Source organism: Corvus cornix, chromosome 14, assembly GCF_000738735.6.
Source record: "Corvus cornix cornix isolate S_Up_H32 chromosome 14, ASM73873v5, whole genome shotgun sequence".
NCBI lineage: Eukaryota > Metazoa > Chordata > Aves > Passeriformes > Corvidae > Corvus > Corvus cornix.
In genome coordinates this window covers 2,223,113-2,250,934 of record NC_046344.1, presented here as the reverse complement: position 1 = coordinate 2,250,934, position 27,822 = coordinate 2,223,113, and the positions used below count along the sequence as shown (strand labels likewise).

The window sequence follows — 27,822 nt, the reverse complement described above, 5'->3', positions numbered from 1 at the left end:
ACAAGGCAGTAGGGATGGGATGGAGATGACTCCAGCAGGATTTGCAGCCACGGCACAAGGCAGTAGGGATGGGATGGAGATGACTCCAGCAGGATTTGCAGCCACGGCACAAGGCAGGAGGGATGGGATGGAGCTGACTCCAGCAGCCCAGGGGGAAACAGCGGTCATCCCTCTCTGGCTTACACCGCTCAGTTTTTGAGTACACACATTAAATATTAAATTGCTGCAGTCTTACAGCATCTCTATTCCACACAGTGCTGCTACTGCACTGGATTGGATTCTCAAGGAATACACCAGCTGCTGAGGCTGAGGACTATCTGGAATGATGCTACCGGCAATGAAAGTAAATATAAACTCAGTGTGATGATAGGAACTGAAATAATAACAAAAGGGAAAAAAAATTTGAAAAACTCAAGAAATACTGTTTTTTTTCATATTTAATTTGGCACAACTTTAACAGAGTTTGCCAGTACATTCTTCTAAGTTACTTGGTGGGATGAGATATTCAATGATATCTTTTATACCTTACCCAAGTGTTTATTTAAGCAATTACGTAACCTTAGTTTATTCAGATGCCTAAACTTCACACTCCTATGGAGAAGAAAAGTGATACCTCTCTTACCATGTAGCCATTTTTACTTCTATTTTAGCTCACACTGAATTTTATTAAAATGGGAATTGAAAAGTAATAGAAAAGCTTATTTTATTAGTTTAATGCCACTATCTTAAATGTGCCAGGCAGAAAATGGAAAAATAATCAGAATAGACATAATATATCTATGTATGGTGAAAGGATTACCTGCACTAAGTGATGCTGCATGCCAATTCCTTCAACATACTCAAACTTCATCTCATCTTTCAAATCTCGGATTCTACCTCCAAAAATAACGCGTTTCTACTTTTTCCAGCTGACAGGCAGCTCTGAACGATCCAGAGGGGAGTGAAACGCTCGTACTTTTGCGCTTCGAACAGGGGTCCAATGGCCCGGGCACCGCGCCACACCCCGGCCCACCGCCCGGAGCTCCCCGCCTGCGAGGGACTGCCGGGCGGGGCTGGCCGGGCACGGCCTCTGGCTGGGGGAACACCGGGCACGGCCTCTGGCTGAGGGAACACCGGGCAAAGCCACTCGTTGAGGGAACACCGGCCACGGCCTCTGGCTGGGGGAACACCGGGCAAAGCCACTCGTTGAGGGAACACCGGGCACGGCCTCTGGCTGGGGGAACACCGGGCAAAGCCACTCGTTGAGGGAACACCGGCCAGGGCCTCTGGCTGAGGGAACACCGGGCACGCCTCTGGCTGAGGGGACGCCGGGCACGGCCCCTGGCTGAGGGAACACCGGGCAAAGCCACTCGTTGAGGGAACACCGGGCACGGCCCCTGGCTGAGGGAACACCGGGCACGCCTCTGGCTGAGGGGACGCCGGGCACGCCTCTGGCTGAGGGGACGCGGGGCCTCGCAGCCCCCGGGCGCCCGGCAAGGCTCCCCCGCCCGCCGTTCCCGCGCCCGTCGTTGGGGGCGCTGCGAGGCGCCTGGGCCGGGAGCGCTTCCCGGCCGCTGCTGCGCTTCCGGGGCGCGGAGGCGGAACCGCGGCCGGGCCGGGGCCGCTGGAAGCGCGGCGGGGCCGGTGCCGCGGCGGCCTCGGGCCGATCCCCGATGGTGTCTGGCGGCTGCCGGCCCCAGGCTCAGGATGGCGGCGGCGGCGGGGGCGGCCGGCCAGGAAAAGCAGCTCGCTCCGACCCTCCTCAGTTTCTTCATCTACAACCCCAAGCTGGGGCCCAAAGAGGGAGAGGTACCGGGAGGATGTCGCGCCCGGGGATGCGGGGAAGGCGCGGCGGTCCCTCCGTGCCCGAGGCCGGGCCGCAGCGGGTGCGGGCTCGGCGCTGTCCCTGCGGGGCGGCCCCGGACAAAGGCGGTCGCAGCTGCGGCTTCTCCCGGCCCGCGGCTGCCGCACCCGCACCCGGCATTCGGGTACCCGCGGGGCCGGGGACGCCTGCCCTCCCTACTGGGGTCTGTCACTGCTGCAGACCGAACAGAAACCGTAACCGGAGGTGTTGTCAGCAGCAGGGCGTATGTTGTAGATGAGGAGCTGGACAGTCAGCAACTGTTTTACTGATGCTTTAACTTTCTCTAAAAATAACTTTCTCGACGTAGATACAATATGGTAGAAAGGTTACTGTTTAGCTTAGTTACATTCAATTTACTGCTAGTGTTTATTCGCCATTGTGTCTCTTAGTAAGGGAAGTTAAGAAGCTCTAGTCACTAGCTTTAGGTAACAGCATATTGCGTGGTTCATGTGATAATCCTGGGCTTCAGTAGTTTTTGAACAGAGCAGTGTACTTACCTGCTTGGCAATGACAGGATGAGGAGGCTGAGCGTGTCCTCAGCACGCTCCTGGGTGACTCCAGAGCGGGGGCAGCTGTTGTTCCTCTGGAGGATGAGGTCCTGTTCGAAGGGACCCTCAGCGAGCTGAGGCCGACTGGGCCGGCAGAAACCTCGTGGAGCTCAGCGAAGTCCCGTGTGTGGGGTGGAATAATCTGGCTCAGCGTGGCAGGTCAGGGAGGACTGGCCGGGAGCAGGTCTGCAAAACAGGACCAGGGAGTCTGTGAACAACAACAGGTCGTACGTGAATCAGCAGCGAGCGCTTGTGGCTGTGGGAGAGAGGGTGGCTCAGCAGGTCCAGCCAAGCCTCCCCTCTGTCCAGCACATGGGAGGTTGCTGGTGAGTGCTGTGCTCCTCCAGGGATTCCCAGAGTAGGAAAAATACTGGCAAACTGAAATAGCCTGGTGGAGAGCCCCTAAGTCAGTCAGGGGGGTGCAGTCTGTGGTGTACCAGAGGAGCCTTTGATAACCTGTATTTGTGCAGCCTGGAGGAGAGACAATGTGGAAAGGGGGCAGAGGGCAGTCTCACCTGCCTAAAGGATGGCGGCACATGATGAAGTTGGGTTCTTGAAGTGAAGAATGAGGATGGATGAAGGGAAATTCTGATGAGATAGAAAAAAAAAATTCTTCACAGTGAAGAGATCTAACACCAGAGCAGGGCTGGAAAGTTGGGGAATTTCCATCTCTGGAGGTATTGAACACATGACTGGACAAGGCCTGGAGCAATCTGAGCTGCCTTTGAAGCTTGCCATGCTTTGAGCTGGCTTTGAAGCTCGCCTTGCTTTGAACAGGCTGAGAAATGACTGGGGCCCGTGATTTCAATAGCCTTCAATTTATGAAGTACTTTGACATATCATGGGATGATTGACTGCTTAAGTGTGCTTAATATGCCTTTTATCTGTTATTACAGAAGCCTATTTTAGTACAAAATAAAATTCTGCCTACGTAATTAAGGGATTAAAAAACAAGCAAACCATGAACTCAATATTCTTTGATTCTGTTAAAATGCATTTGCTTGGATTCTTTTTTTTTGAATTTTAGGAAGAAAAGAAGATTCTCTTCTATCACCCAAATGAAGTAGAAAAGAATGAAAAAATTAGAAATGTGGGGCTATGTGAAGCTATAGTGCAGTTCACGAGGTAGGAAGTCTGATTGCATGGCTCACTGTTTTGGTACAAGCACTGTATTTTCAGTATCTCAGTTGTATGTCTTCTCGTTGTGAGTGTGTATGAATATCTATATCTACATATATATTTTCTTTCCAGGACCTTTAGCCCAACAAAACCTGCAAAATCCCTACATACACAGAAGAATAGACAGTTTTTCCATGAACCTGAAGAAAACTTCTGGATGGTCATGGTACTTATGCATGTGATATGCATATTCCTAAAACACCATCCTGCAATGTTCTCAATGCATTCTGCATTGTCTAATACCAGCCTGTTCCACTTCCTAGGTTGTACGGAATCCCATAATAGAAAAACACAAAGATGGAAAGCCAGTCTATGAATATCAGGAAGAAGAATTGCTGGTAATAATGAACTTTCCTTTTTTTTTAATGAGTTGTGTTGTATTTTAAGAGTACTTCTAGAAATATCTTAGTTTGATTCTTCTTGAACTGCTGTCAGATTAATTTTATATATATCTATATCTATCTCCATAAATGGAAAAAGGGCAAAGTACTTTTCAGTAAAGTTTAAAGAAGAGCACAAGAAAGAGAATTATCCAGAGAACAGTTCAAGATCATTCCATAAACACTGGTGAAATATACAGCTGTGAGACTTTTAGCTTGGAGTGGCTGAATATTTCTGAGGATGTTTGTTTAATAAAGTTCTTAAATCTATGTATTTTTATTAGGTGCAAGTATACATGTTACTACTTTCTTGAGACTGCTAGTAATATTTACTAATAATCTGAAAAACCAAAAAAGCTCATAACTATGATGGGATTTCTTGTCCAAGCTGCAGTATCATTAGGTCTGTTCAATTGTATACCAGAAGGGTATTTGGCAGGGTGGGATAATAATTAAAAAGTTGGTTGGTTATCCTGCCCCTTTTCATTACAGTGTGCATTACTTTTGGTCCTCTCTGTGTCCTAAGAAAAGGATTGGTGTCACAGGGACTCTATTTTGCCAGATAAAATAGTCTTTTTTCGTCTGGGTTAAAATCTCAGCCCCATAAAATCAGCTGTAGTGTCCCGTGTTCTTCAGCCTTTGATTTGGATGAAGAGAGAGCTGCCAGAGAGGTTCATTGTTACTGACCACTGGCCTCAGGGAAGAGGACTGTTTGTAACTGGAATCCTTGGCATGAGTTCTTAAAGTGGTTTTGGTACTAAATGTGAGGGGGGAAGGGACTCCCTTTGTTGAAATCATACTTTATAAGTAAGAGACATTTCTAGATGCTGACTGAAAATGCCATTTAAATTTTCAAAGATTGATTTATCCAATTTGTGTCTTAGCTGACTCTTTGAAAATATGTTATGTGTAGCTCAGCCAAAATACTTGTAATTCACAGCTCCTACTGATATGCTGCTCTCTTTCCTGCAGGACAAGGTTTATAGTTCAGTCCTCCAGCAGTGCTACAGCATGTACAAGGTAGGATTAACACGGGAGGCTCAAGACCTTTTACAAAACAAGAGCATGAAATACTTCAGTGTCACATAAGTATTCTGCCTCTGCTGCCATATGTACCTGGACTCTGCAAATCTAAATGTTTTTTCACTAAAGAAGGGATACATTTGGATTGATGTGGAGTGTGTTAAGGAATGGGAGCTGTGTTGTAATCTATATTCATAGCCAAGTTATAAGAAATTACTGTAAATGATTACCCAACTCACTGATTTTTTTTTTCTTTAAACTGTTAGCTTTTCAATGGTACATTCCTGAAAGCCATGGAAGATGGGGGTGTGAAAGTTCTAAAGGAGAGACTAGAGAAGTTCTTCCATCGGGTAAGACCTTATTTTTCAGGCACATACAGTGTGATTCTGCACTGGAAATAAAATGCAAAAAAAAAGTGGCAGCAGTGTGACTATAACACACAGGCAGTGGAAAAGATGTAGAGTCAACACAAAGTATGTGATTACTCATTTTGTCAAATACTTTCTGCTTTTTCTGACGGAGAAGGTTCTTTAAGTGGAGTTGAACCACAAGCATGGTTATGGCTTGATGGAACAACTTAACTGTTGGATCTTTTTTCTGATGGAATTGTGTTCTTTCTTTCAAACTTCTGCTTTAATGTTTGAATTGGTTACTGTGATAACAGTTTGTGCAGATCTATTTGAGTGACTGTTAAAGAATCATTGAGGTTAGAAGGAATGTGGGGAGGTCATCCAGTTCAGCCTTCTACTCAAAGCAGGGTAACACTGAAGTTAAACTCTCCTGCCCAGAGCTTTGGGTGTTGAGACTTGAAAACATCCATGGGTGGAGATTCCACAAGCTGCATGTACAGGCTTAAAGTCCTGTAGTGCTGTGAAATAGAGAATAGTTGAAATTTTTAACTTCTCCCCCTCCTCCACCCCCCAAGTGGAATTAGTAGCCAATCCTGAGAAGGCTTCAGGAAATACTGCATACATCATAACTGGTGTTCAGGATGTTGTTTCAAAGCTGATATTTTAGTGAAAGGATGTAAAGAAAAACCTATTTTTCACATAAAGTAACTGATTGAATAGTCACATCTGGCAGAATTTTGAGTTCCTGCATGAAAAGTTTCATCACACTTTAAAAGTGCCTGCCTGCCCCCATTTTTCTTGTTTGCATGGAAGGAAACAGGACTGCGGTCAGCAGTTTGTGCTTTTGTGGTAGAGATGTGAATATCTGATAACGATGGAGCATAGACACTGCAAAAAGGTGTTTAAATTTTTGTTCTTTTAACAGATTTTTAGAATAGCACAGTGTTGTGACAGTGTAAACTAAAGCACAGGCTTTGCTTGTGGATTTGGGGAGGGTCTTGCTTGTTTCTTTTTAAGACTTGTGGCAGACTCCAGAATAAACACCACTGGCACAAGGAGTACCGTGATGAGCTGGTGTGTGTTTCTGTCCAGACTAAATTAAAAATAGACCTTGGCAAAAAAGGAAGTAAATAGAATTTTATCGCTAAAACAGAGAGACATAAGCTGTGGCAGAGATCTGTCACCCTGTTGGTCTGTATTACTTGTGGGCATTTGGTAATGTGAAGTGACTGTAGAGGGAGCCATTGGATAAAGCATCTTTCAACAGACCACTTGACAGTGCATTTGAAATCTCTTGGTAAAGGTTACAGTCTATCAAGAAAGTGAATAATAGAAATTATTTATTCCATTGCACATTGAAAGCTAATTATCTGTTCCTATTTCTACAGTTGAATCTGAAACTAAATATTAGTAAGATAGGCTTTGCTTTCTTATAGTCTCAAAAGATCTTGAACTTTCCTTAAAAGCTGTTGTCATAATGATTAAATAAAAGCAAAGTGACGCTTGGAATCACATTCATGCACTCATACATGGAATCACAGAATAGTTTGGGTTGAAAGGTACCCTTAAAGGTCATCTAGGCCAACCCCCTGCTATGAGCAGAGGCATCTTCAGCTAGATCAGATTACTCAGAGCTTTGTCCAACCTGGCTGTGAATGTTTCCAGGGATGGGGCATTCACCACCTTTCTGGGAAAGCTGTGCCAGTGTGTGACCACCCTCATTGTAAAAAGCTTCTTTCTTATATCTAATCTAAACTGAGCCTCCTTCAGTCTGAAACTCTTGTCCTGTCACTACAAACCTTTGTAAAAAGTCTGTCCCCACATGAAGGAGTGTGTCAGGCAAGCAGCGCTGGAAGGATTTTTTTTCTTTGATTGTTAGTCCAGATTATTGGGGATTAGACTCAAATTTGTCATTTAAATCTACACCTTGGCAGTTTTCTGAATTCTAAAAGCCAACTGTCATTCTCTCAGTACTTGCAGACACTGCACTTACAGTCTTGCGATCTGCTGGATGTGTTTTGTGGAATCAGCTTCTTTCCACTGGATAAAATGACTTACTTGAAAATTCAGTCATTTATTAATAGGATGGAAGAAAGCCTGAACATAGTCAAGTACACTGCATTTCTCTACAATGACCAGCTTATCTGGTAGGTACTTCAGTAAATCTTTTGTGTGTCTTCAATTTCTAATCCTATGAGTAAGTGTCACAATAGAGAAGCTTTTAAATTAGTGACAGAGTTGGATGAAAATGAGAAAATATGAGTCAGGCTACCATTCAGTAAGAAAGGCATTGGTCTGAGCTAGTTAGAGGAAAATGTGTGGTCCGAACTGCAGCACAGACATAATTTGCTTCTTTTTCCCCACAATGTTCTAGGAGTGGACTGGAGCAAGATGACATGAGAATTTTGTACAAATATCTCACGACATCTCTGTTTCCAAGGCACATGGAGCCTGAGGTAGTTGGGCTGGGGGTTTTTGGCGGGGAAGGTGGTTGGGTGGTTTTGGTTTTTTCTTCCTCTTTACCTGGTACTAAAGGCTAAAATACCAAAGAGGAATCTCTCTCTTCTCTCTGCCTCTAAGCTGGTTTTTCCTGTGTGTTCTTTTTCCCCTCAGTTAGCGGGAAGAGATTCTCCCATACGTGCTGAAATGCCAGGAAATCTACAACACTACGGAAGGTAGGTCCTGCTTTACTGTCACTGCTTCTTCCCCCCAGGGCAAACCATTTGGGAGGAGTGTGTGTATTTTGAGTACATATTCCACACACAGTTCATTCCAGAGGGTTGCACAGTAGTTGGTGCAGTATAAAACTTGACCTCTGGAAAAAAGAGAAAATGCTTCATTAACATTCCTGCATATTTATCTTTCTTCCCATTGTTCTTAATGCATTGTATGATAAATTTGGGAATTGTTCTAATAATTTCTTTTTGGTCAAGCACTCCAGACAAAGGTGTAGATTTGATCTAGGATTTATCTGTTTGATATTCCTCTGTAGTCAGCATGTCAATGAGGAATTCTGTACTTAAACAAGCAGACAACATTATTTTGAGTAATCGTGGGTTTGGACATCCTTAATCACGAGAATTGCAGGTTTGGAGAACATCTGTAAAATTCAAGAAACTGAAATACAAGAATTCATCACCTCTCACCTGTTGAATTATTTTCTAGGTTTCTTACTGGACCTTTAAATCTCAATGATCCAGAGACAAAATGCCGTTTCCCCAAAATATTTGTTAACACTGATGACACTTACGAAGAGCTTCACTTAATTGTTTATAAGGTAGTACAGTTTCCTCTGCAATTACTCCACAGAATTAGGAATCTCTATGCAATGAAGGTGACAATGATGTGAAGTACTTAGGAATTGTATAGACAGGTGCACAAATAAGGCCAGGTTAAAGCAAAGAGACAGAAAACTGGCATTTCTAGGAACAAGCTTTAAACCCTGAATTCTCTTTTCACCTCTCCTGTACCCTGTCCAAAGCAAACAATCGTTTTATTAAAACAAAATACCAGCCTTCAGTTGCTGTAAGTGATTTCATGCCTGGTTTTAGATAGGATTGATCAATAAAACAAACAAAAAAATTTTTTTACATTAAATGGGAGTCTCTTGCAGACATCTTTGTGTAAGTGCATTTTTGCAAGTTGTGTATTTCCCCTAAAACTGTTAACTGGGCTGAATTTTAAAATCATAGCTAACCTTTGTTTTACAAGACTGCAAAAAGATTATCCTGTTGAAGTGTTACTTTTAAAAAAGATTTTTAAATTTCTTCTCACCTGTGTGTGACCTCACTGAAGTATTGTCATTTATTTAAGTTAGCTGAAGTAATCTGCTGTAAATGGTTTTTTTGCTTTTGTTTTGTTCCAGGCCATGAGTGCAGCTGTCTGCTTTATGATTGATGGTAAGTACCTATTAGCATCAATTATTTGCCAAGATTTTATATGCAAAATACTTTGACATGCAGCTTGTTTTACTCTTGAAAAATACTCACATTAATTTGTTACTTGAGTCTCTTTTTCATGAGTGCTTTTATCAGTCTTTCATCTTTGTTCCAGTGGTATAAGTAACTCATTTTACACAATAAAATTTCTAAACACTGCTTCACGTAGCCACTTTTAAAATCACCCCTGAGGTTTTAATTATGGGAGAAATTTGTTCTTGGACTCTCACTGATGTTTAAAGAAAACAACTACAAAAACTGTACCTTCAGCTGTGGGAAGAGAATCTCACCTCTCCCTTTTCTCTGCCTGACACAGCTTCAATTCCACCCACGCTGGAGTTTTGCAGAAAACTGGACAGCATTGTTGGGCCTCAGCTCACAGTGTTGGCATCAGACATATGTGAACAATACAACATCAACAAGAGAATATCAGGGTTTGTACTACACTTCTTTGCCTGTTGCATTCCCTCATTAGTTGGTGAAAAGTTAGGTTTAATGAACTGCTTAAATAATGGTAACATGAGCCCAAATTTTGAAAGCATTAATGGTGTACTTAAAACAATGCTTGTCTACTTTTCTGTATCTTTAAGAGTTTATGAAGTGCATATTGTTGCATATTTGGGTCTCTCTGAAGTAACAATAGATGTTACTAATTTAGGAACAAATGTTTATTGTCTGGCTGAAATGGGAATTTTAGTGAGTAAATTTAGTTTTAGGAATTTTAGTTTGGTTACAGTGGAAGCTTTACAGCTGAGGACTTTTCCAGAGTTACTGCTTCTTGAAATGTTGCCATGTATAGTTGGTGAGGAAAAAAAGGTCTTTTTTGTTTTCTGTTTTGCAGGACTAAGGTAATTACTTGAGGGACAAAAAACAGTCAAAAGAAAAAGGATTTTAATGCTTCATACTTCACTTAGAACGACAGCTGTCTTGCAATAAAATTGCATCTATTTTTTGATAGATTTATTAGCTGGGGAAGCAAGAACAGCACCACATATGGCAACATAAGAGGAATTCAACCAAAGATGGGTGTGTGAGTGAACTTAGTGGTACCATCCCAAATCAGCAAAATCGCACAGGATAGAATAGGATGTGCTTGAAATTGTGCCAATCTACTAAATCATTAAACTTGGGGTTTTTAAATGTCATCTGGGACTGGCTTTGGCAGCTTTAACTCTTTAAAAGTTTAATGCCATGGTGTCCTGAAAACATGATACAGTTCCTTGACACTAATGCATGTGGGTGACAGAGAGCAGGGGTATCTGGTTGTTTGTTAAGGTGAGTGGTGTCATCACAGTATCTCCTGGTTCTAAATAATGCATTGCCTCAAGTACCATTTCTGCAGCCAGTTTTTGGTCAGTCTGAATTTGTTGTGACTTCTACAAAAAATTACAGCTCTAGGTTTTTATATTAACTTCATAAAAGAGGAAATGGAGGAAGACCGCCAAGGCAGGAGTTTGAAAATAGTCTCTTGCTTGGCCCACACAAATGATGGTTGTAACAAATAACAAATACATGAATAGAAGATGACTTATTGCTCAAAGAGCCAGGATCCATTCAAAGCAGCTTGGACTGGCATAGAGGAGAGCAGCAGGAACAAAATGGGGCCAGGGAAAAAAACAGTTCATTAGAAAAATGCAAATGAATTACTACTGTGAAGTGGAACAAGGCCTTCAGACTCCCCTGTGAGTGTTTCCTGGCAGCCTGAGTGGCAGAAAGGGAAACACTGGCTGGTTCTGCAGGCCTGGTTGTCTTTTGTTTTTTTTTAAAGTGTGTTAAAATGAAGTTCGATCCCACAAGTCCCTTCAGTGTGAACATAACTCCAGGCTAAGTTAGCTTTGCACTGGCTCACTACCCAATCTCTGGGAGGCCTGTGCTTATAGAACATGTTGGTATTCACAAAACACAATTTTTTTTTTCTTCTTAAATCTTCCTAGGGCTGAGAAGGAACCTCAATTTAAGTTCATCTATTTCAATCACATGAACTTGGCAGAGAAAAGTACCATTCACATGAGGAAAACACCCAGCGTATCACTTGCATCTGTTCACCCTGACCTCATGAAGATTCTTGGTGACATCAACAGTGACTTCTCCAGGTAATGCTTAACTATTAAGTAGTCTGTAACTCCGACTGTCAAGCAGATTTAGTTGTTTTTCAAAGGAGTGGAGCTTTCCAGTCTTTGTTGATGGCTGTCTGTTCATGTTTGGTATTTTGTGTTGGTCTAGAAATAGTCCATCTTAAAAAAACCCTTCTACTGTCCTTTTAAAAAAATAACTTAAAAGAGGGCCAGGGCCTCTATCAAAGAAAATACTTCATCTATTGGAGGCTTCAGAGTAGTCCTAACAAATGGGATGGGAAGCACCAGAGTCTGTCTAATCTGGGAAAGCAGTATAAAGGACAGGGACACCTGCTTCTGCCTGTGTCATACCTGCCCCGACACAGCTGGTGGCCTCTAGGGGTAAGACAATGGATGAAATGCAAACCTTGCAGTTACTGCAGTCCTGCTGATAGAGAAGATAAGTGGCTTCTTGTCAATGGGTATCACGCTGCAAAGTGGGAGAGACCCTCTGTAACTACAAAAGTTAATGAAGATCATGACAATGCTGAATGATTGGGATGCCTGATGCTCTAATTAGCAACAAGCAATTTTCCCACTCTGCTTAAGGACAAGGTTTTAACTTTTCTGTAAATGACAAAAGCATGTGTCATCATGTTATGGAAGTACTGGGTTAGTGACAGCTTTATAGAATATATGTAGTTGTTGAGCATAGTTTAGGTCCAGGTTTAACAGTTCAGTGAAAGCTTAGGGTCACCAACCCATCTCCAGCTTTCCGTATTTGGTCACTGTGTGGCAAATCCTCATTCTGTGAAGTGTGTTCTTGCCAGAATGGAGGAGTTTTCTTCAGAGCACTGGAGTGTTTGGCTAATAAAAAAATTACTGATTTGGGGATGTCCTAAGCAGCCATTTATGAAGCCTTCGTGCTGGACTGAATGTTGGCCAAGTTAGAACTGATGTTTTCTTTGACACTGCACAACATTTCTGACATTGAGCTGTTCCTAATGATTACAGATAAAGTTGTTGAAGATGAACTTGCTGCCACCTTCTTTACTTTTTAAAACTTCTTTCAGAGTTGATGAAGACGAGGAAATTATTGTGAAGGCGATGAGTGATTACTGGGTAGTTGGGAAAAAGTCTGACCAGCGAGAACTGTATGTTATTTTGAATCAAAAAAATGTAAATCTGATTGAAGTTAATGGTAAGGTTTGTTTCTTATTACCTTTAAACACAGTTACTCCTAAAATGTGTGTCCCTAGAGAAGTAATAAAACCATCTCATGAGAAATCTAGAGAGGGACTGATCTTTGATAGAGCAGGTGAGTTTGCCTAAGGTTTTGGTCTGCCTACTACCAGCTGTGAAAGGACAGCATAAATATTCAGCAGGCATTCTTAATTATTAATCAGTCATCTTTCCTCCTTCAAATAATAGAGGACAGCAGTGTGAGCTTAGTTTAGGAGTAATTTAAAAAGTGTATTACAGGTGAGAGATGAATATATTTACATCTGACTTTTTATCTGTCAGATCCGGGCGTAGTTACTTACACATTGTGGCTGTCCTGTCAGTGCTCCTCATCCATCGCTATCTTGTTTCTAATGTGGTTTTGAGAATGATTTACTATGACTGAGAGTGAGAATTACCATTAAGATGCAATAAGCTTTTACATTGCTATTTCTCTAAAAATCTGTTTGAATCTTACTTGCAGGAATTCTAGGGCTCTGTTTTAACAGGAGGCACTGTGCTCACTTAGACAATGGGAAAGAATTTGGTCTTTTCCAGGACCAAAGCCTAGCAACCTACATTTTAAAATCAGGAATGAGTTGCATAACTTGGAAATCTTTCTATAACTGTGTTTCAGCATCAAACCTAGCATACAGAAGCAGTAAATGAGTGTTTCTGTGCCTGATAAACTTAGAAAGTGTTGTCTACCAAATAACACAAAGTGAACGTTTTGCAGACTTGATTTACTGTAACAGAATACCCTAATTCCTCCCTTCTCTGAAAAGGGGGTTATAATATACTTCCTTATGTTAAGCCAAGTCTGCTGCTGTTGCAGTGTCTGGTGAGAGGCCCATCATTTGCACTTAAGCCACTTAGACACAACACAGCTTTCAGGCAGTGGAAGATGTCAGACTTGCCTTTCTCCTACTAAAGACAGCAACATTAAGTGTATTTCTACATTAGAAACTCTTAGGGCTTTTTCTGTTTGAATTTAATTATATTCTCCATGACAATCCCCAGGGTTTTTCTTGAGGAGGTTTCTGTAAAGTACCATACTGATGTATCTTTTTTTCTTTTTTTAAACAGAAGAAGTGAAGAAACTTTGTGCAACACAGTTTAATAATATTTTCTTCTTGGATTGATCTGCAAAGGGCTGATTTATTGAAGATGTCAATGTCAGGCACTTGTTCAACATGAGAAGTTATTAGTCATATTATTGACTGGAATAATGACAATAGTAAAGCAATACTTGCTTTGTAAGAATCAAAATTTCTACTAAAATCTGTAAACTGACCATAAAATTTTTAAATTTTAAAAATGTTTATGTGCAAACTAATTAAAAACCAGTCTGAATTCATCTGTACCATTCCATTCTGATAGGTTATGTGAATATTTTGCTGAAAAATAAAACTAATAATTGTTACACTTTAGGAGCATCTGTGTTCATTTGCGTGACGTGACTTCCTGCTAGCTAACCACTTGCCCAGGACCCTGGTGTAAAAGACTCTTCCCTCTGAAACCAGCAATTCTTGTGCATATGGCTGAACCATGCTTCCTACAAGTGAGGGTCTTCTGGGGTTGTTTTGGTTTGGGGGTTTTTTCCTTATTTGGAGAGTACTTTCTGGAAGCTTCAGTAGTTGCCAGCAGAGGATTTATTTATTTTACATTTTGTCAGCAGGTGCTTGGTACCTGTGGGTGCTGCCTCTTCCTCCTCAGGCTGTGCTGCCTTGTGAGCCTCTTTATGATGAAGGTTCTGTCTTGGGGGCCTCTTTATTTGCCAAGAGACTTCTCTTGGGAGAGGGTCCTCTCTTGGACGTATCTTTCTTTGACCAGGCTCCTCTCCTGGGCTTTCCTTTCAGCGTTTTGACACTCTCTAACTCTGCAAGTGCCTTTTCTGCTGCAGCTGCTTCTCGCCTTTTTGCCTCTTCTTCTTTTTCAGCAATAAGTCTGCGTGAACAAAATTTGAATTTGAGGTACTGCTAGAGGAGGGAGACAGATTTATACTGGCTAAGCAACTACAGCTCTAGTCATAGTATAAGTAGTATGAAGTGTCACAGCGTAGAGAAGCAGAAAGTCTCTAATTACCTCATCAAGTCCAAGTATGTCTTAACTGCCTTTCCACAGAGCAGGACCCAAGTGTCAGGAAATACCAGAGTTAAAAGTTTGTAACCTGAAAGCAGCCTGTCTTTGTTACTCCAGCCAGTAACAAAAAGCACGTGAGTTACAATCTGTATGTTACTAATTATACCTGGGTGAGTTTCTTTTCCAGTACAGTATGCTATACTTTCTTAAGCACACTTCTCATTTTTGATAACAGTACTGCCAGACAAGACTCAACACTCACCTTGCCAGCTCCTCAGCTTGGATCTTTCTCAGCCCAGCTAATTCAGCATCCTCCTTTTTTACTTCTTTTATTTTTTCCCTCAGCACTATTTCATGCTCAAAAGCAGGGAAGAACTTAGTTGTGAAAAAGGTTTGCATCTGACACCTCCACAGACTCAATAGCTTGTCTTGTTCATCTTTGTCTTCTTTTGCTTCATCTGCAACATGCAAATTAAACATGTTTATTTAGCAGGGCACTTCAGTTTCAAATGTGGTTTGGACTACAATATTTCAGCTCTGATACTCTGCAAGGGGAAGGTCTGACTTCTGCATGGTACAGAAGATGAAAGGTGTGAGACACTTTGAACTGAAAGTGGGTGGCCCTTTTGTGAGGCTTCAGTGACTTGGCCCTTGAAATGGCACAAAAAGACAATGAACTCTTCCCTTTAATCCTGTAATAAGGGTCTTCTGCAGTAACCTGATGACAGTTCAGTATCTGTGACTCCTGTGCACAGGGGAAGGGAGGAACAAACATGACCACCTGAAAGGACAGAGGTGTGTGCCAGTGTCCCTTGTCATGTCAGGAAACAGGCCAGGAAACAGGCCAGGCCCAGATGATGGGCCCTGAACGAAGTTTTTCAGATGTGTAACTTTTCAGCCATCAGATTTCAGCAAAAGAGCTGATGACTACAGAGATCCTTGTCTACCTTTGTCCTTGGATTTGAGTTCAGTATCAGCAGAAAACATTTAACGAACACAAAAAACCAACCCAGATGAGATCTGCTAATCAGCTGGAAGGAAGATGGTACAAAAATCTAGGACCCTCAACATACCAAAGTGCTCTTACTGATATCTCTTCTGCATGATTGTTGGCCTGTCCTAACATAAGGCCTCTTATCCCAGCTAGTGGTGGCACCACCACTAATAATAATTCTTATATTAAGTAAAAGAAGCAGGACATAGCAGTAATACATTTTATTGTCCAGGACACTCCACAGACAGGCTTGCAGCTTGAGCTTCAATAGAGTAAATACAAATTACAGCTTATGGATGCCCTACAAATAAAATGTAGCATTTTAAATTTGAGGAAACTATGTAAGTTGGTCTTTAAATGTCTCATTTAATCATGAAGTTTTATTTTCTTATTTTTAAAAATACTTAAAGTTTTTTACAAATCTTTCTCCAGAATTAAGGCTCATTTACTGCCCTCTTGTGACAAGCTGAAATCTGCATATACAATTAAAACTTCACAATTCAAGAGCTACAAGAGATTTGTGTGTGTGTGTTAAGTTCTAAAACAGTAGGACTGTTTTACCTGAGAATTCCTTTTCTGGACAGGAATCCTGTTCTTCTTTTACATCCTCATTGGGCAATGACACATCATATTTGCTTTCTCCAGGAGTTGTGGGAAATGAGGGAAGAGTTTCTGATATTGCAAATAAAGAAAATTAAAATTACTCGGCCTTTAATTCTGTGCGTGAAATACCAAGTTTGATCTTCAGCACAAATAAATATAGATTGTCATCTGACCTGACAGCCAGACCTGTGGTTAAAATACTTAAGAAATGATGAAAAGTTTGTTTCTAATGAAGGCACAATGCAGAGTTCAATCTCCTGTTTCCATGCCCAAATGAGTGGGACAGAACAGGAAGAATTAAGGTTTAAAAAGCCTTTAAAGTTATTTTTAAGGAAAAAGTGATAGCTTCTAATTAAAAAGCACAGAAGATTCAGAGATTTCAACTTGCCCAGCTATCTGTGTACAGCAGGTATGGAAAGCTAAACATAAACCTTGCCATAATTGCCAAACTGAATGGAGCTGCCCTCTGTAACTGCAATTTATCAGCTGTTTCCATGATCAGCTCCTGTTTAATTGTTTTGAAAGCTGCAGAAAAAGTGAATCTCCTCTAGCCACTTTGTAGTTTTGTAGCCACTTTATACAGTACTCACCCAGTAGAGAAGGTAGACAAGCAAGCTGTGTGCCTTCACAAGGTCTCCGTGGCTGGCAAGAAGTTTTAAATTCAGTTACTAAATGTCTGGGCTTGTGTTCAAATTACAAAGTGAAATCCCAAGTCCCTTTGAGTCATGCAAATTCCCATCTACAAAGCATTCTGCAACCAAATGCATCCTGCAATCATGCCTATCTCAAAACATTTAAACTGCAGGGGTGTTTCACCTTTTCAAGTACTACCAGGTAACATTTTACCTTTGATACCAGCCAGGCAAGTAGGATTATCCTATTTCAGAGCCAGGGAAAGACAGCACTACAGAGAATGAAAGCTCCTGTTCTTTGACCTGTTCCTCTGTTCTTACATGTTGCTCTACATATTGTTCATCTATTGTTCATCTGCTCCTGAGCATACAGCTCAGCTGCCTCAGAAATGTCATCACTTATGTCTGTACCAATTATACTCCTGCTGTAGGTGCACTAATGAAATGTAATGCAAGAATTTTACCCTCAATACATTTAAATTAGGATTTTTCTTTTTGTTTCTTTACTATTTTAATTGGACCACTTCAGTGTACAACTGTGTCACTGCTTGCAGTGATGAAATGGAATGGGTCCATAGGGTGGGAACAACTGGCCAAAGAATGGGAAGTGGTGGTGTACAGTGGCACTACTGGCCTACAGAGGCTGTGAAATTATGTGTTTGTGAATACTCTTTGAATTAACAAAAATACTTTCATCTTGTGCATAATTCCAAACAATAACAATTTTAATTCATGCCTTCAACTACTCTGTTTACCCAAATTGCACTAGTGTCACAGGCAGCATCTTACAACCTATAAAATTCATATTCAGAAGTTTAGTAAAAAGAAAAAGAGGACAGCTTAACTGCTGGAAAACAGCAAGGCTTGCTACATACAACAGAATGCCATTTTTACAGGACAATTTCAGACATTCAGCTTAATGCAGGAGAGCCAGATCTTTCACCAGCCAACCAATCTGTCAGTTCCCCTTCAGAAGTACTCTGTGTATATACAGTTATCTAGGAAAATGTGCAAATGTGCTAAAATTGTCTATGCTGATGTTACAATTAAAGGTACCAACAAAGAGAAAAAGCAGAAGGACCCAATCCAATGATTTTTTTATGGAAAAAGAAGAAATTGGTTTCCACGGACAGGAAACAGAACATTTGCAGGGCCTAACTTTGCCCTCTAGGTGGACACATAGTAACACTCAACAGGTCTGCATCAACTTTACCTGGGGCAGAGAACATTCTGTGAGAGACACAGCTGAAGTTTTCCTGGAGAACTCCTTGATTTCAACACTACTTCTTTTCTGATCATCTTGAGCTGCTTTCTCCCGGATCATATCCTCAGTAACATACACCAATGCACATTCAAGAAGAGCTTCAAAAAATTCCAGAAAAACCATCTAGAGTAAAACAAATGCAGTGGTAAATTAGTTCATTTTTACAAAATCTCTTCATTAACAGGCCTAGGTACCTGAGCAAGCAAAGAACTCAGAAGTGCTAGTGAAGTCTCTCTGGCCTCATTTATCTAGTCAAACATCCCTTCTTCTGAAGAAAAACTGGAAACAGCCAAAGCTTAAAACATTCAGGAGGGGATATGATGTGTTACACTTTATATAAGTCATATTGAGCTAAAACACTGCACTGATTTTTGGTTTTAAAAGCAATTTTAATTGTTCCTGTAGCAATGAACTATGGGTTTTTTCCATACACACCTCCAGATCCAGGTTGACACCAGTGATATGAGGTAGGGAGGCACCAACTTTGACAAATATTCCCACAACTCTTGAAGCAGTTAATTGTTCACTGAGAAGTTTAAAATCCTGGGTAAGAATAAATGTTACATGTTAACAGCACTTAAGGCATTCCCCACATGGACCTCATCTACCTCCCTTTCAAGCCTGTGCCAAAATTTCTAGTGGTTTCAAATGATACTTCCACATACGTAATTAAAAACAGAGTGAAATTCTAGTCCTACTGAAGCCTATGGGAATTTTCCCTGGACTGCAAAAGCAGTGTTACAAAAGAACTTGTGAAAGCTCATAAACAAAAATATTAAAAAATTACAGTTTTTCCATCTGATTTTTCTTCATGAAAAATTGCTTGGATAAAGTGACAGTACCCAAACCCCAGGCATATCAGTGGGACCTTCATAGTAATCTTGATCTGTCCCCAAATTACTGAATTGTAGTAAACAACCTCATGTTCTTCTTGTAGTAAATACATTATTGAAATGGTTTACTGTGTTACTTCAATAGCTGTCAGTCTGAGTTCTAACAATAGGACATGTTCCTATGTACATTTTATACAGGGGGCAGAGGGAGACACAGTGGGGACCAGGAAAAAAATATTTCTATTCTTTAAACACATTTGTCTAGGATTTGATTATATGAAATTATAAAGTACAAAATTAGAATTCAATCCTGAAAAAGTGCATAAATACTAGTAAATAACAGTAGAACAACTGTTCCTTTACTGTTCCTTGAACAGCTTGCACAAATAACCTCACTCCTACTTTTCAACTGTGCAGAAGCCACAGGGACTATTTTAAAAGGCTCATACAAATTAACAAAGAAAGCACATCTAATCACACAGAACAAAAAAAAATTAGATTATTACAGCCAACATCCAGAGGAATTGCCTCATCTTCACTGTGGGTTCAAATGGAGGCCTGGAATGCGGTCTACAAAAATTGTTGTATATTTCCCAGCATTTGTCAATGTAGCTCATGGCAAAAGATGTGAATTGTTCACCAGAAAATAAGAGACCTTTCAAAATGAATTGGGGAAAAAATAACAGTTACAATAAAACTGTAATGCATGTGGCACTAATTAATGAATTCTGCACAGAAAAAATAGCATTGCTTACCTTGGACACAACAGGCAGAGGGCAGAACATTCCTGGACATCATTTTTAAGAAACACTTACAGAGATGAGGAACTTCGTCTCTAGAGTTGAAACAAAAATGCTCTTATCTAGGAAGGCTCAAGCCGATTACACTGAAGTAAATTTCACTAAAAGATGAAACGTACTTGTACTCTTCATGATAGATATGAAATGCCAGGTGAACAAGGTAGGATAAAAATGTTCTGAACACCAATACCTCATGTGGACAATGTATACTCTCAAATGGTTTATCACCTAAAAAATTAAAAAAACCAAATCTCTACTGTTCTCATGTACATTAAAATGCTTATAGGCATATTTACTTGTCAGCCCTTCTTATCCTCTCCATCTCCACCTATCACAGTGTAACAACACTCCTGGAAGACTCTGACCAGACAATACAGCACTTCCAAATAAAGGTCAAGGGGGAACTGTCCACCTATAGCTGGATCTTGGACAATTCTCTTTCTAGAAATGCACCCACTCAGCATATATAGAAGGGGATTCAAAGCTGGAGTTAAACCCTTCATATACTAAGGACACTGCAAGTCTAAAGGGAATTGATTGATTAACTGGCTCTATGAATGAAAAAAACCCATACTACGTGCAAACCAAAGTCAAGAACACTGAAAAAAAACAAAAAAAGATTTGTTTCTCCTACTTCTCTCCCTCTTAAAACTGTAATAGTAATGGCAAGACCAGGGGTGAATATGTATTTTGAACAGATGGCTCTTCAGTGCAGTTTTTTATGTTGTATTTCGATTTCGTATTTTCTCACCTAAGGACCAGAAGTGCCCAGAGATGTGTAAATTCATCCTCTGACAACTCACAGGCACAGAGGTACTGACTCAGGGCCACTTAACTCCCAGAGCTGAGCTGCCAGGAGACCTTGCCACTCCAACTCTCCACAGCTTACTAGTAAAATTCTTTCATTCTAGACCCGGATCAGGAGGAATACAAACCTCTCAACAGCCGATCCATTTCAGCGAGAGTTACGGAGGAGAAATGAAACTCACAGTCCTTCAGAAACCTCCAAAACTGCAGCTTAGTCAGGGTGTAATTGTTGTCAGGAGAATGACCATAGCCTAAGACACTGTAGAAGTGGTAGGCTTTTTTCAGTTTTGAAATATGCATCAACACAGCCAATTCTACCTAAATAAAGCAGGACATGTTTTCAGCATCATCTCAAAGCAAGCAGAGATCAGTTTGTACTGATCCTGTAACAGGGCAGATAATTATTTGACCTTGCAACTTAGAAGAGCATATCCCTGGCTAAGTGTTCACAAAAGCATTACTCAAAAGGTACATGGGTTTTGGTGACTGATAAAAATAAATTATTCTCTGAAAGCAGACAAACCTCAGAGTACCTAAAGCTGGTTGCTCAATGCCTTTCCAGACATGTTAACCTATTTTTAATTGGCCTTTTTTAGTGGAAGCTCAGAAGAGGCAATACTGCCGAATAATTCTTTTTGCTTTTCTGTTTTCATGGCCTTCAGATTTTTGAATAATTGTTTAATAATTTAATAATGGAAAGAGTTACTTTAACACAAATAAACTAGAAATAAAATAATATGAAACACAATACAAGGGAAAACTGCAAGTATTAAACGGTAGACTCTTACTTGTTTCACTTCTTCCTCTCTGTCTTCCACTGGCAACAACTCAAGCAGTAAAGATATATCCAACTCAATATCTGATTTCAGAATAGAAGCCTCTCCCAAGGCATTAATGATTATGGTCTTTTCTATCATGCAAATAAAATAAGTTAGACAAACTAAAACAAAGTTTAATACATATACACACAAAAACCCAAAACATATATTATTCCTTCTTATATTACTGACTTGGAACAACAGATTCCTTCATAGTGAGGAGCAGAGATTTCATAACCAACAGCACAACAACTGAAGAGCAATTTTGTCAAATCAACCTCTAACCAAAAGGAAATGCAGATATTACATAAGCTGTGAAACTTTCAGACAGCAGTGTTCCATCCATTACAAGATGTGGTGTGGATGTGTCACTCCACTCCAAGTGTCACTCACAGGAAATGCAGCATGGAAGCAAAAACCATGACCTGCATTTTTATCTAAGTTCTTTGAAGAAATGTCTGATTCTTGTGTATGTACAAACAGTTTCATGTTACAGAAAACGGAACAACAAAATGTGAACTGAGTAAAATTTGTTTTGTTAAGCAAAGTTAAGTAAAATTTTGTTTTGCTCACCAGTGCCAGAACACCTTCTTGTGCCAGTGGCTCTCTGCTGTTTGGCTTCCACAGCAGCCCCTTGACGAGCAGGACATTCCACTGGATGATTGTCTATGAACTCTCCTTGAAACACTTGACCATTTGGGGAGACAAACACACCCTACAGACAGATTAACATAATGTAAAACAAAGATCGTAAAAAGCAACACTAATGCTCCCAGTCCAATTTCCTTTTCAGAATCTTGGCTAAAATGCAATATATGAAATAAAATACAGGAAAATAATTTTTCCTACCCTCTTTTATAATGCATTTTGTACCATTAAATAGGTACATTGTTGGGATAAAGAACTGCCTATATATATATTTGAAAAGTTTTTTCCCCCATATAGAAGGACTTGTTTGCACTCCTTAGTTTGCATATGTAGCACTCCACTCAGAGTTTTTGCAAAAGGCTGTTTTATGTAAGAACCTCTCTGTGCAAAGACAGCTTGAAATCCATTAGCTCGCTGTGGAACTGTGAAATTCTGACCAACCACTGCAAAACTCAAGATGCACCTATTGCACTGAAAATCTCCACAGTGAAATGTATGTCTTTGTACACACAAAACACATCTAACCACAGAGTCAACCTGTGTCCTTGGAAATACTCCTACTGCTTTCAGTGGATTCTCTGCCCTTTGTGTGGGGATTCCATCCACACTGCAAACTGAATGTAATTTGCTGTAAAGAAATCTAGAGATCCTCTATACAGAGCAGAACAGTTTGCTCTGCTGTTGTCTGCAGTTTTGTCAGTCCTCACCTTGCCATGCTTCTTATCACAAACCCATTCTCCATTGTACGTTGCTCCACTAGGATATATAAACAAGCCACGTCCATGGCGCTTCCCTTTTACAAAATCACCGATGTATTCACTCCGCAGAAGATACTGAGACATATGCATTGCCTTGAAAAACCATGTGTGGGTGCCAAATCCATGCTGAAAAAAAACCCAGTGTGTTTAAAAAAATAGGTCCAGACTTTGGCAATTCTCTGAAATAAAAGCCCCCAGCTAATGGCTGCAGCACTTCAAAGCAGGCACAGAACTACATCCTACAAAGGTGCATGGGAGAAGCGCCCAGAGGATACAGTGCATCAACATATAGTTGAGCAAGCTCTACCACAGGACTCCTAAAGTCACCCGCCCTTCCTCCCTAAATCCTTCTCCCACAGTGCTGAACAGCCAGGTGAGGAACACCATGCCACAGAGCCAGGATATTACACAAGCTGGACTCCTTGACAATTTTAAGCAGAGTGAAAAGACAGAGCAAATAGCTCACATTCTTTTTGAAACAGAATAATAAATGGAAGGAAGTGAAAATGCCACAAAATTGTCTTCCATCATAAAACTTTTCCAAGAGGGAACAGTATGGCCTAGTATTTTACAGGTGACACAGAAATAAACTGCCACATATACCTACTGCTGAAGTCATAGCTCAAGCTAAGTCACAAACACTTCTTTAACTTTTTTTTAAATTGAAAAATGTTTATATTTTCCACTAGGAATTAAATTTTGATTTTATAAGACTAAATCAAAGCCTTTTAACAATTTGAATATTGCTAACATGAGAATCAATTTACAATAAAGAACACATTTCTGCTATCTCAACTGGCAAAAATCGTACAAAGCTCCTTCGATATTGCACAAAACTCCCTATTTAGCTTTCCTAGAGCAGTGGACAGATGCTGAACTAAAGAAAGGTTTCTGGGGAAGAAATGAATACCTGTATGCCACACACCCACTGTCCTATATACTCTTGATTAGCTGCCAGCCATGTCATTTTTCCATGTCCATGTCGTAGATTTTTCTTCCACTGACCTACATAGGTATTTCCAGACCTGTAGCTGCAAAAAACCAACTAAAGTTAATTCATACTAAATTCTATGCTGATCTTATGAAAGGTTTATGTGAAACCTCGTTGCTAATAAATTTAGAATGTATTAAGGCTAAATATAAGCATTAAATTGAAAATTGACTCATTATGACATGGATACAGAGGTTTGAGTAGCCACTGTTTACCTCCTATTTTTAATTTAGAAATCACTAAAAATATTAACCAGCTCCTTTTCCCAAAAAGTCTTTGCCATAGCTATTAAAAATATTTGTTTATATGTAACTCTATAGATAAGTGATTTACTCATAAGGCACCTCCATCTGCTCAAATCAATTGAGTGTGTTTGGTTTTAAATCTTGAATTGTGGTTAACCACAGCTGATTTGGGATTTTGTCTTTACCTATTGTTTTGTGCAAATGGTCAGTAGAAACACTGCACACAAAAATAAACTTAAAAGAAAGCTTTGTTATCACAAAGCACTTTGTACATTTTTTATTCCACTGCAGAAGGTACACACTACTACGAAATGACAGCATTTGTACCCCTTTTAAACAACACAAGAAACTGTAACATAAGACACATAAAATAAAAAATGTGAGGGTAAGAACAAGTGTTATCATATTTACCGTCTCAATCCCTGTCCTTCTCTGACATTATTTACCCATTCACCTGAATACCAGGAGGTATGTTCCTCATCATAATAAATTACACCCTGAAACAAAGAATTTAGTCAATTTAAATACCTAAATATTCATCTACATGAATAAAACACCACATACAAATTATATGACACTTGTAATCACGTTCTAATACTTAAGAGTCACTTTGATTCACTGTACTGAAAGCAACTGAAGGGATACAATTAAATTAAAAAACCATCCTCTTTTGATTAATATTAGGTAAGACCTTAGAAAACACTAAGTGTTCAAAAGAAAAATCCTATTACATTACATCAAAGTCTACCATGTTTTACAAACCTCTTGGAAATACTTTAAGAGAGCTAACCTTGGCATCTTAATTACAGTACTCACTCTGAGGTAGATCAGTTTTCTGACCCATTCAGAATTTTACTTCCAACAGTAGGTCTACAGTATTAACTGTATTCACAACCTCAGAAAAACTCCCCAGGAGAAACAAATCTCCACAGAGCATAAGACCATGCAACAGAACAAAACACTTTTGCAAAATCTTTGCACAGTAACACTTGCTAGTTTTGAAGGCATCACCCGAGCCCACACTCTCATTTAGTTGTTACTGACCTTTCCATGTCTTTTGCCATTGCACCAATCACCATGGTAAGAAATTGGACGAGTACCACTCCTAAAAAATCCATATCCATGCCTAAGTCCATCTTTGATTGATCCTTCGTAAACACTGCCATCACTCCAGGTATAACGGCCACCAAGCATCTGCACATTCTTAATAAATGTTCCCTGAAAGATTAAATTACAACATTAAAAACTAAGACTCTGTTCCCCAGCTTCCTGGGACAAGTCAGGCTTGTGACTGAAATTGCTGTGACAGCTCCGCAGTCACCACCTGTACTGTACCAATTACTGCAACTTCTCTACTTTCCTTCAGTTTGCACATCTAACTGGGTGCAACTCTGTTCAGTTATAACTTAAATTGTGCTTTACCTCGTACTTTACTCCATCAGCCCACGTGTAAGTCCCCTGTCCATCCATACGTCCTTCAGAAAATAGACCCTTCAAAATGAAGAGAATAGCATCATTTGCAGATTTATTCTTACCCCAGCTGAAGCCTACAGCAACTGTAAGGTTTCAAAAGAATGACATGTTAATTCCCCTCCAACTACTGGTTTCAAATCAAGAGTTTTATTGCCAGAAATTAACAGAGCTTTCAATGCTTCTCAGTGCTCTTGAGAGAGAACTTATTCCACTACTATCTTTTTTTTAAATTTATACACTCACCTTGTATGTATTTCCTCCCTCAAAACATATAAATCCTTCACCCTCATAGAATCCATCAACTTCTTCACCTTCATAGCTACAAAGAAAACAAACTAAAGATGAAGATTTCAAGTCACTGCTAATAGATATAAATCACATATAATAAATGACCTTTGATTTACCACAGTCTACACAGAGGTCAGCTGTTGCATCTTGTGTAGAATAATGAACTACAAGAAAATTTCCAATTTTTTTGAACCTTCCTTGTAATATTCCATGTAATTTTTGTGTTGCCTCAGACCCATAATTCCACCAATTAAGGAAAAAAATCACATTGGTAGCATTTACTACCTTACAGCCAGGCATGCTGGAATATGAAAATTACATATAGTTCTCTTGAAATACAAAAGGATTTTGTTAACATTGCCATTCACCTGCTTCCTCAGTTTTGGATATTCTGAAGGGATATGAGCAGCCCTAAGCATTAAAAGGCAGCAGCAGCAACTAGAGATTACATGATATATTTTCTTCATCATCTATATATTTTAACAAAACTTCATTGAAGGTGAACAAGCTAAAACAATGAGGGTTTTCGCAGATAGAGAGCATGAGCAGCACTCTAGTATGCAAGAAGGCAGCAGAATTCCACATGTATGTCTCCTAAGGCGTCACTGCTACTAGGTCTGAATAACCTGATTTTCTGCTTCAAATAAAGAGTCAAATCTGTGTTTGTATGACACTGGCTACAGCAGAGATACTTAAATGAGAGTTCTTGACTTCACTGCTGTATTTGAAAGAAGTTTACCTTTTTATAATCACTTGAGCAAGAATAGGCTCCTCGTGGAACGGGGGAACAGGCTGGACTGGTGGTTCCTCTACCTCTACCTCTTTGTCTGGTGCCTCTGGAATTGCCTGAGTTTCTTCACTCACTGACTCATTCTGCAAATCTGGCTGCGTTGTTAAGCTACTCTCAGCTGTAGGACCTATAGATTCTTCTGACTTCTCACCAGCTTCCTTCTTACCATCTTTCTTGGCATCTTTCTTCTTGACATCTTTCTTCTTGACATCTTTCTTCTTGCCTTTTGGCATAGCTACTGAACTGTCTCAATGTGTATTTTCCTTCTGAAAAATGAAAATTTACTTCTCTCTTATATAAGTATTTTTACCTCATAAACTAGTTAAAAAACCCAAAACACAGACAACTAAAAAAAAAAAAAATCAGTATTTCTGTCATTATATGTTCATGTATTTAAGTTATTTCTGTAACAGCAGTTCCTCAAGGCAGGGGTGGCAGCTTGTGGCAGGGAGGCCACAGGGTAAACAGGGAGCAATGTCTGTGAATTACCTCCAAGTCTTCCATCAAAACCACTGTGATGGAAGTGTTGTCAGCAGACTTACTTTTGCCACATGGAGATCACCTTTACTCGATTTTTAGGTGTCTATTAGATTTAATTACATGGAAAAGTTGAAAGCCATTTCTCAAAGATATGCATTCAGCAAGTTCTTGGAAGATACAGCTGCACTACTGTGATTGATTTAATTTGCCTTCCAAGTTATGAGTTGCAGATTGAACCACAGCACAGCATAACCACTCTAGCTTGTAGTTATTTTGCCAGTTGAGAGCTACCTGAAGGTTACAGGACTGCCAGTACCACAGCCGGGTATCACCGCTTGGCAGCGCAGGAACCCAGCCCGCCAATGCTGCAGTGGCGAGGGCTGGCAGGGACAGACAGCCTCAGGCCCGCGCCGGGTTCTCAGCACCGCTGGGTGACCGCAGCCCCGGCACCTGAGCGGGGGAGGACGGGGGAAGGCCGGTGCCAAGCCCGTCCCACGGAACGGCGCGGCCAGGCGGGTGCCGAGCCCTTGCTGAGGGACGGTGGGACCGGGTCGGTGCCGAGCCCTGGCTGAGGAACGGCGGGGCCGAGCCCTCACCGAGCCCTGGCGGAGGGAGAGCAGGGCCGGGGCCGTGCCGAGCCCTGGCTGAGGGACGGCGGGGCCGAGCCCTCACCGAGCCCTGGCTGAGGGACGGCGGTGCCGGGCCCGTGCTGAGCCCTTACCAAGCCGTGGCTGAGGGACGGCGGGGCAGAGCCCTTACCGAGCCCTGGCTCACGGACGG

General features: G+C 40.7%; 2 protein-coding genes across 2 annotated transcripts; one reads left to right on the top strand and one right to left on the bottom strand.

The window, feature by feature from the left end:
- Positions 1-1,592: 1,592 nt before the first annotated feature.
- On the top strand, positions 1,593-13,957 carry CCZ1 (CCZ1 homolog, vacuolar protein trafficking and biogenesis associated). Its single transcript, XM_039560319.1, has 15 exons — positions 1,593-1,788; positions 3,419-3,516; positions 3,643-3,736; positions 3,834-3,908; positions 4,923-4,970; positions 5,240-5,323; positions 7,295-7,470; positions 7,698-7,779; positions 7,937-7,998; positions 8,489-8,600; positions 9,189-9,222; positions 9,578-9,695; positions 11,196-11,354; positions 12,389-12,516; positions 13,623-13,957. The coding sequence occupies exons 1-15, from the start codon at positions 1,687-1,689 to the stop codon at positions 13,676-13,678; spliced, it is 1,428 nt and encodes a 475-aa protein (XP_039416253.1). The 5' UTR covers positions 1,593-1,686; the 3' UTR covers positions 13,679-13,957.
- Positions 13,956-27,521, bottom strand: LOC104684850 (radial spoke head 10 homolog B). The gene is given in 20 exon segments (XM_010392449.3): positions 13,956-14,386; positions 14,388-14,483; positions 14,881-15,076; positions 16,174-16,284; positions 16,806-16,857; positions 18,061-18,234; positions 18,547-18,654; positions 19,451-19,599; positions 19,700-19,779; positions 19,864-19,972; positions 20,680-20,869; positions 21,340-21,461; positions 21,943-22,084; positions 22,725-22,901; positions 23,686-23,806; positions 24,423-24,508; positions 25,056-25,229; positions 25,434-25,502; positions 25,728-25,803; positions 26,512-27,521. Coding segments are annotated over 20 exon segments (2,736 nt in total). The 5' UTR covers positions 26,796-27,521; the 3' UTR covers positions 13,956-14,166.
- Positions 27,522-27,822: the final 301 nt, after the last annotated feature.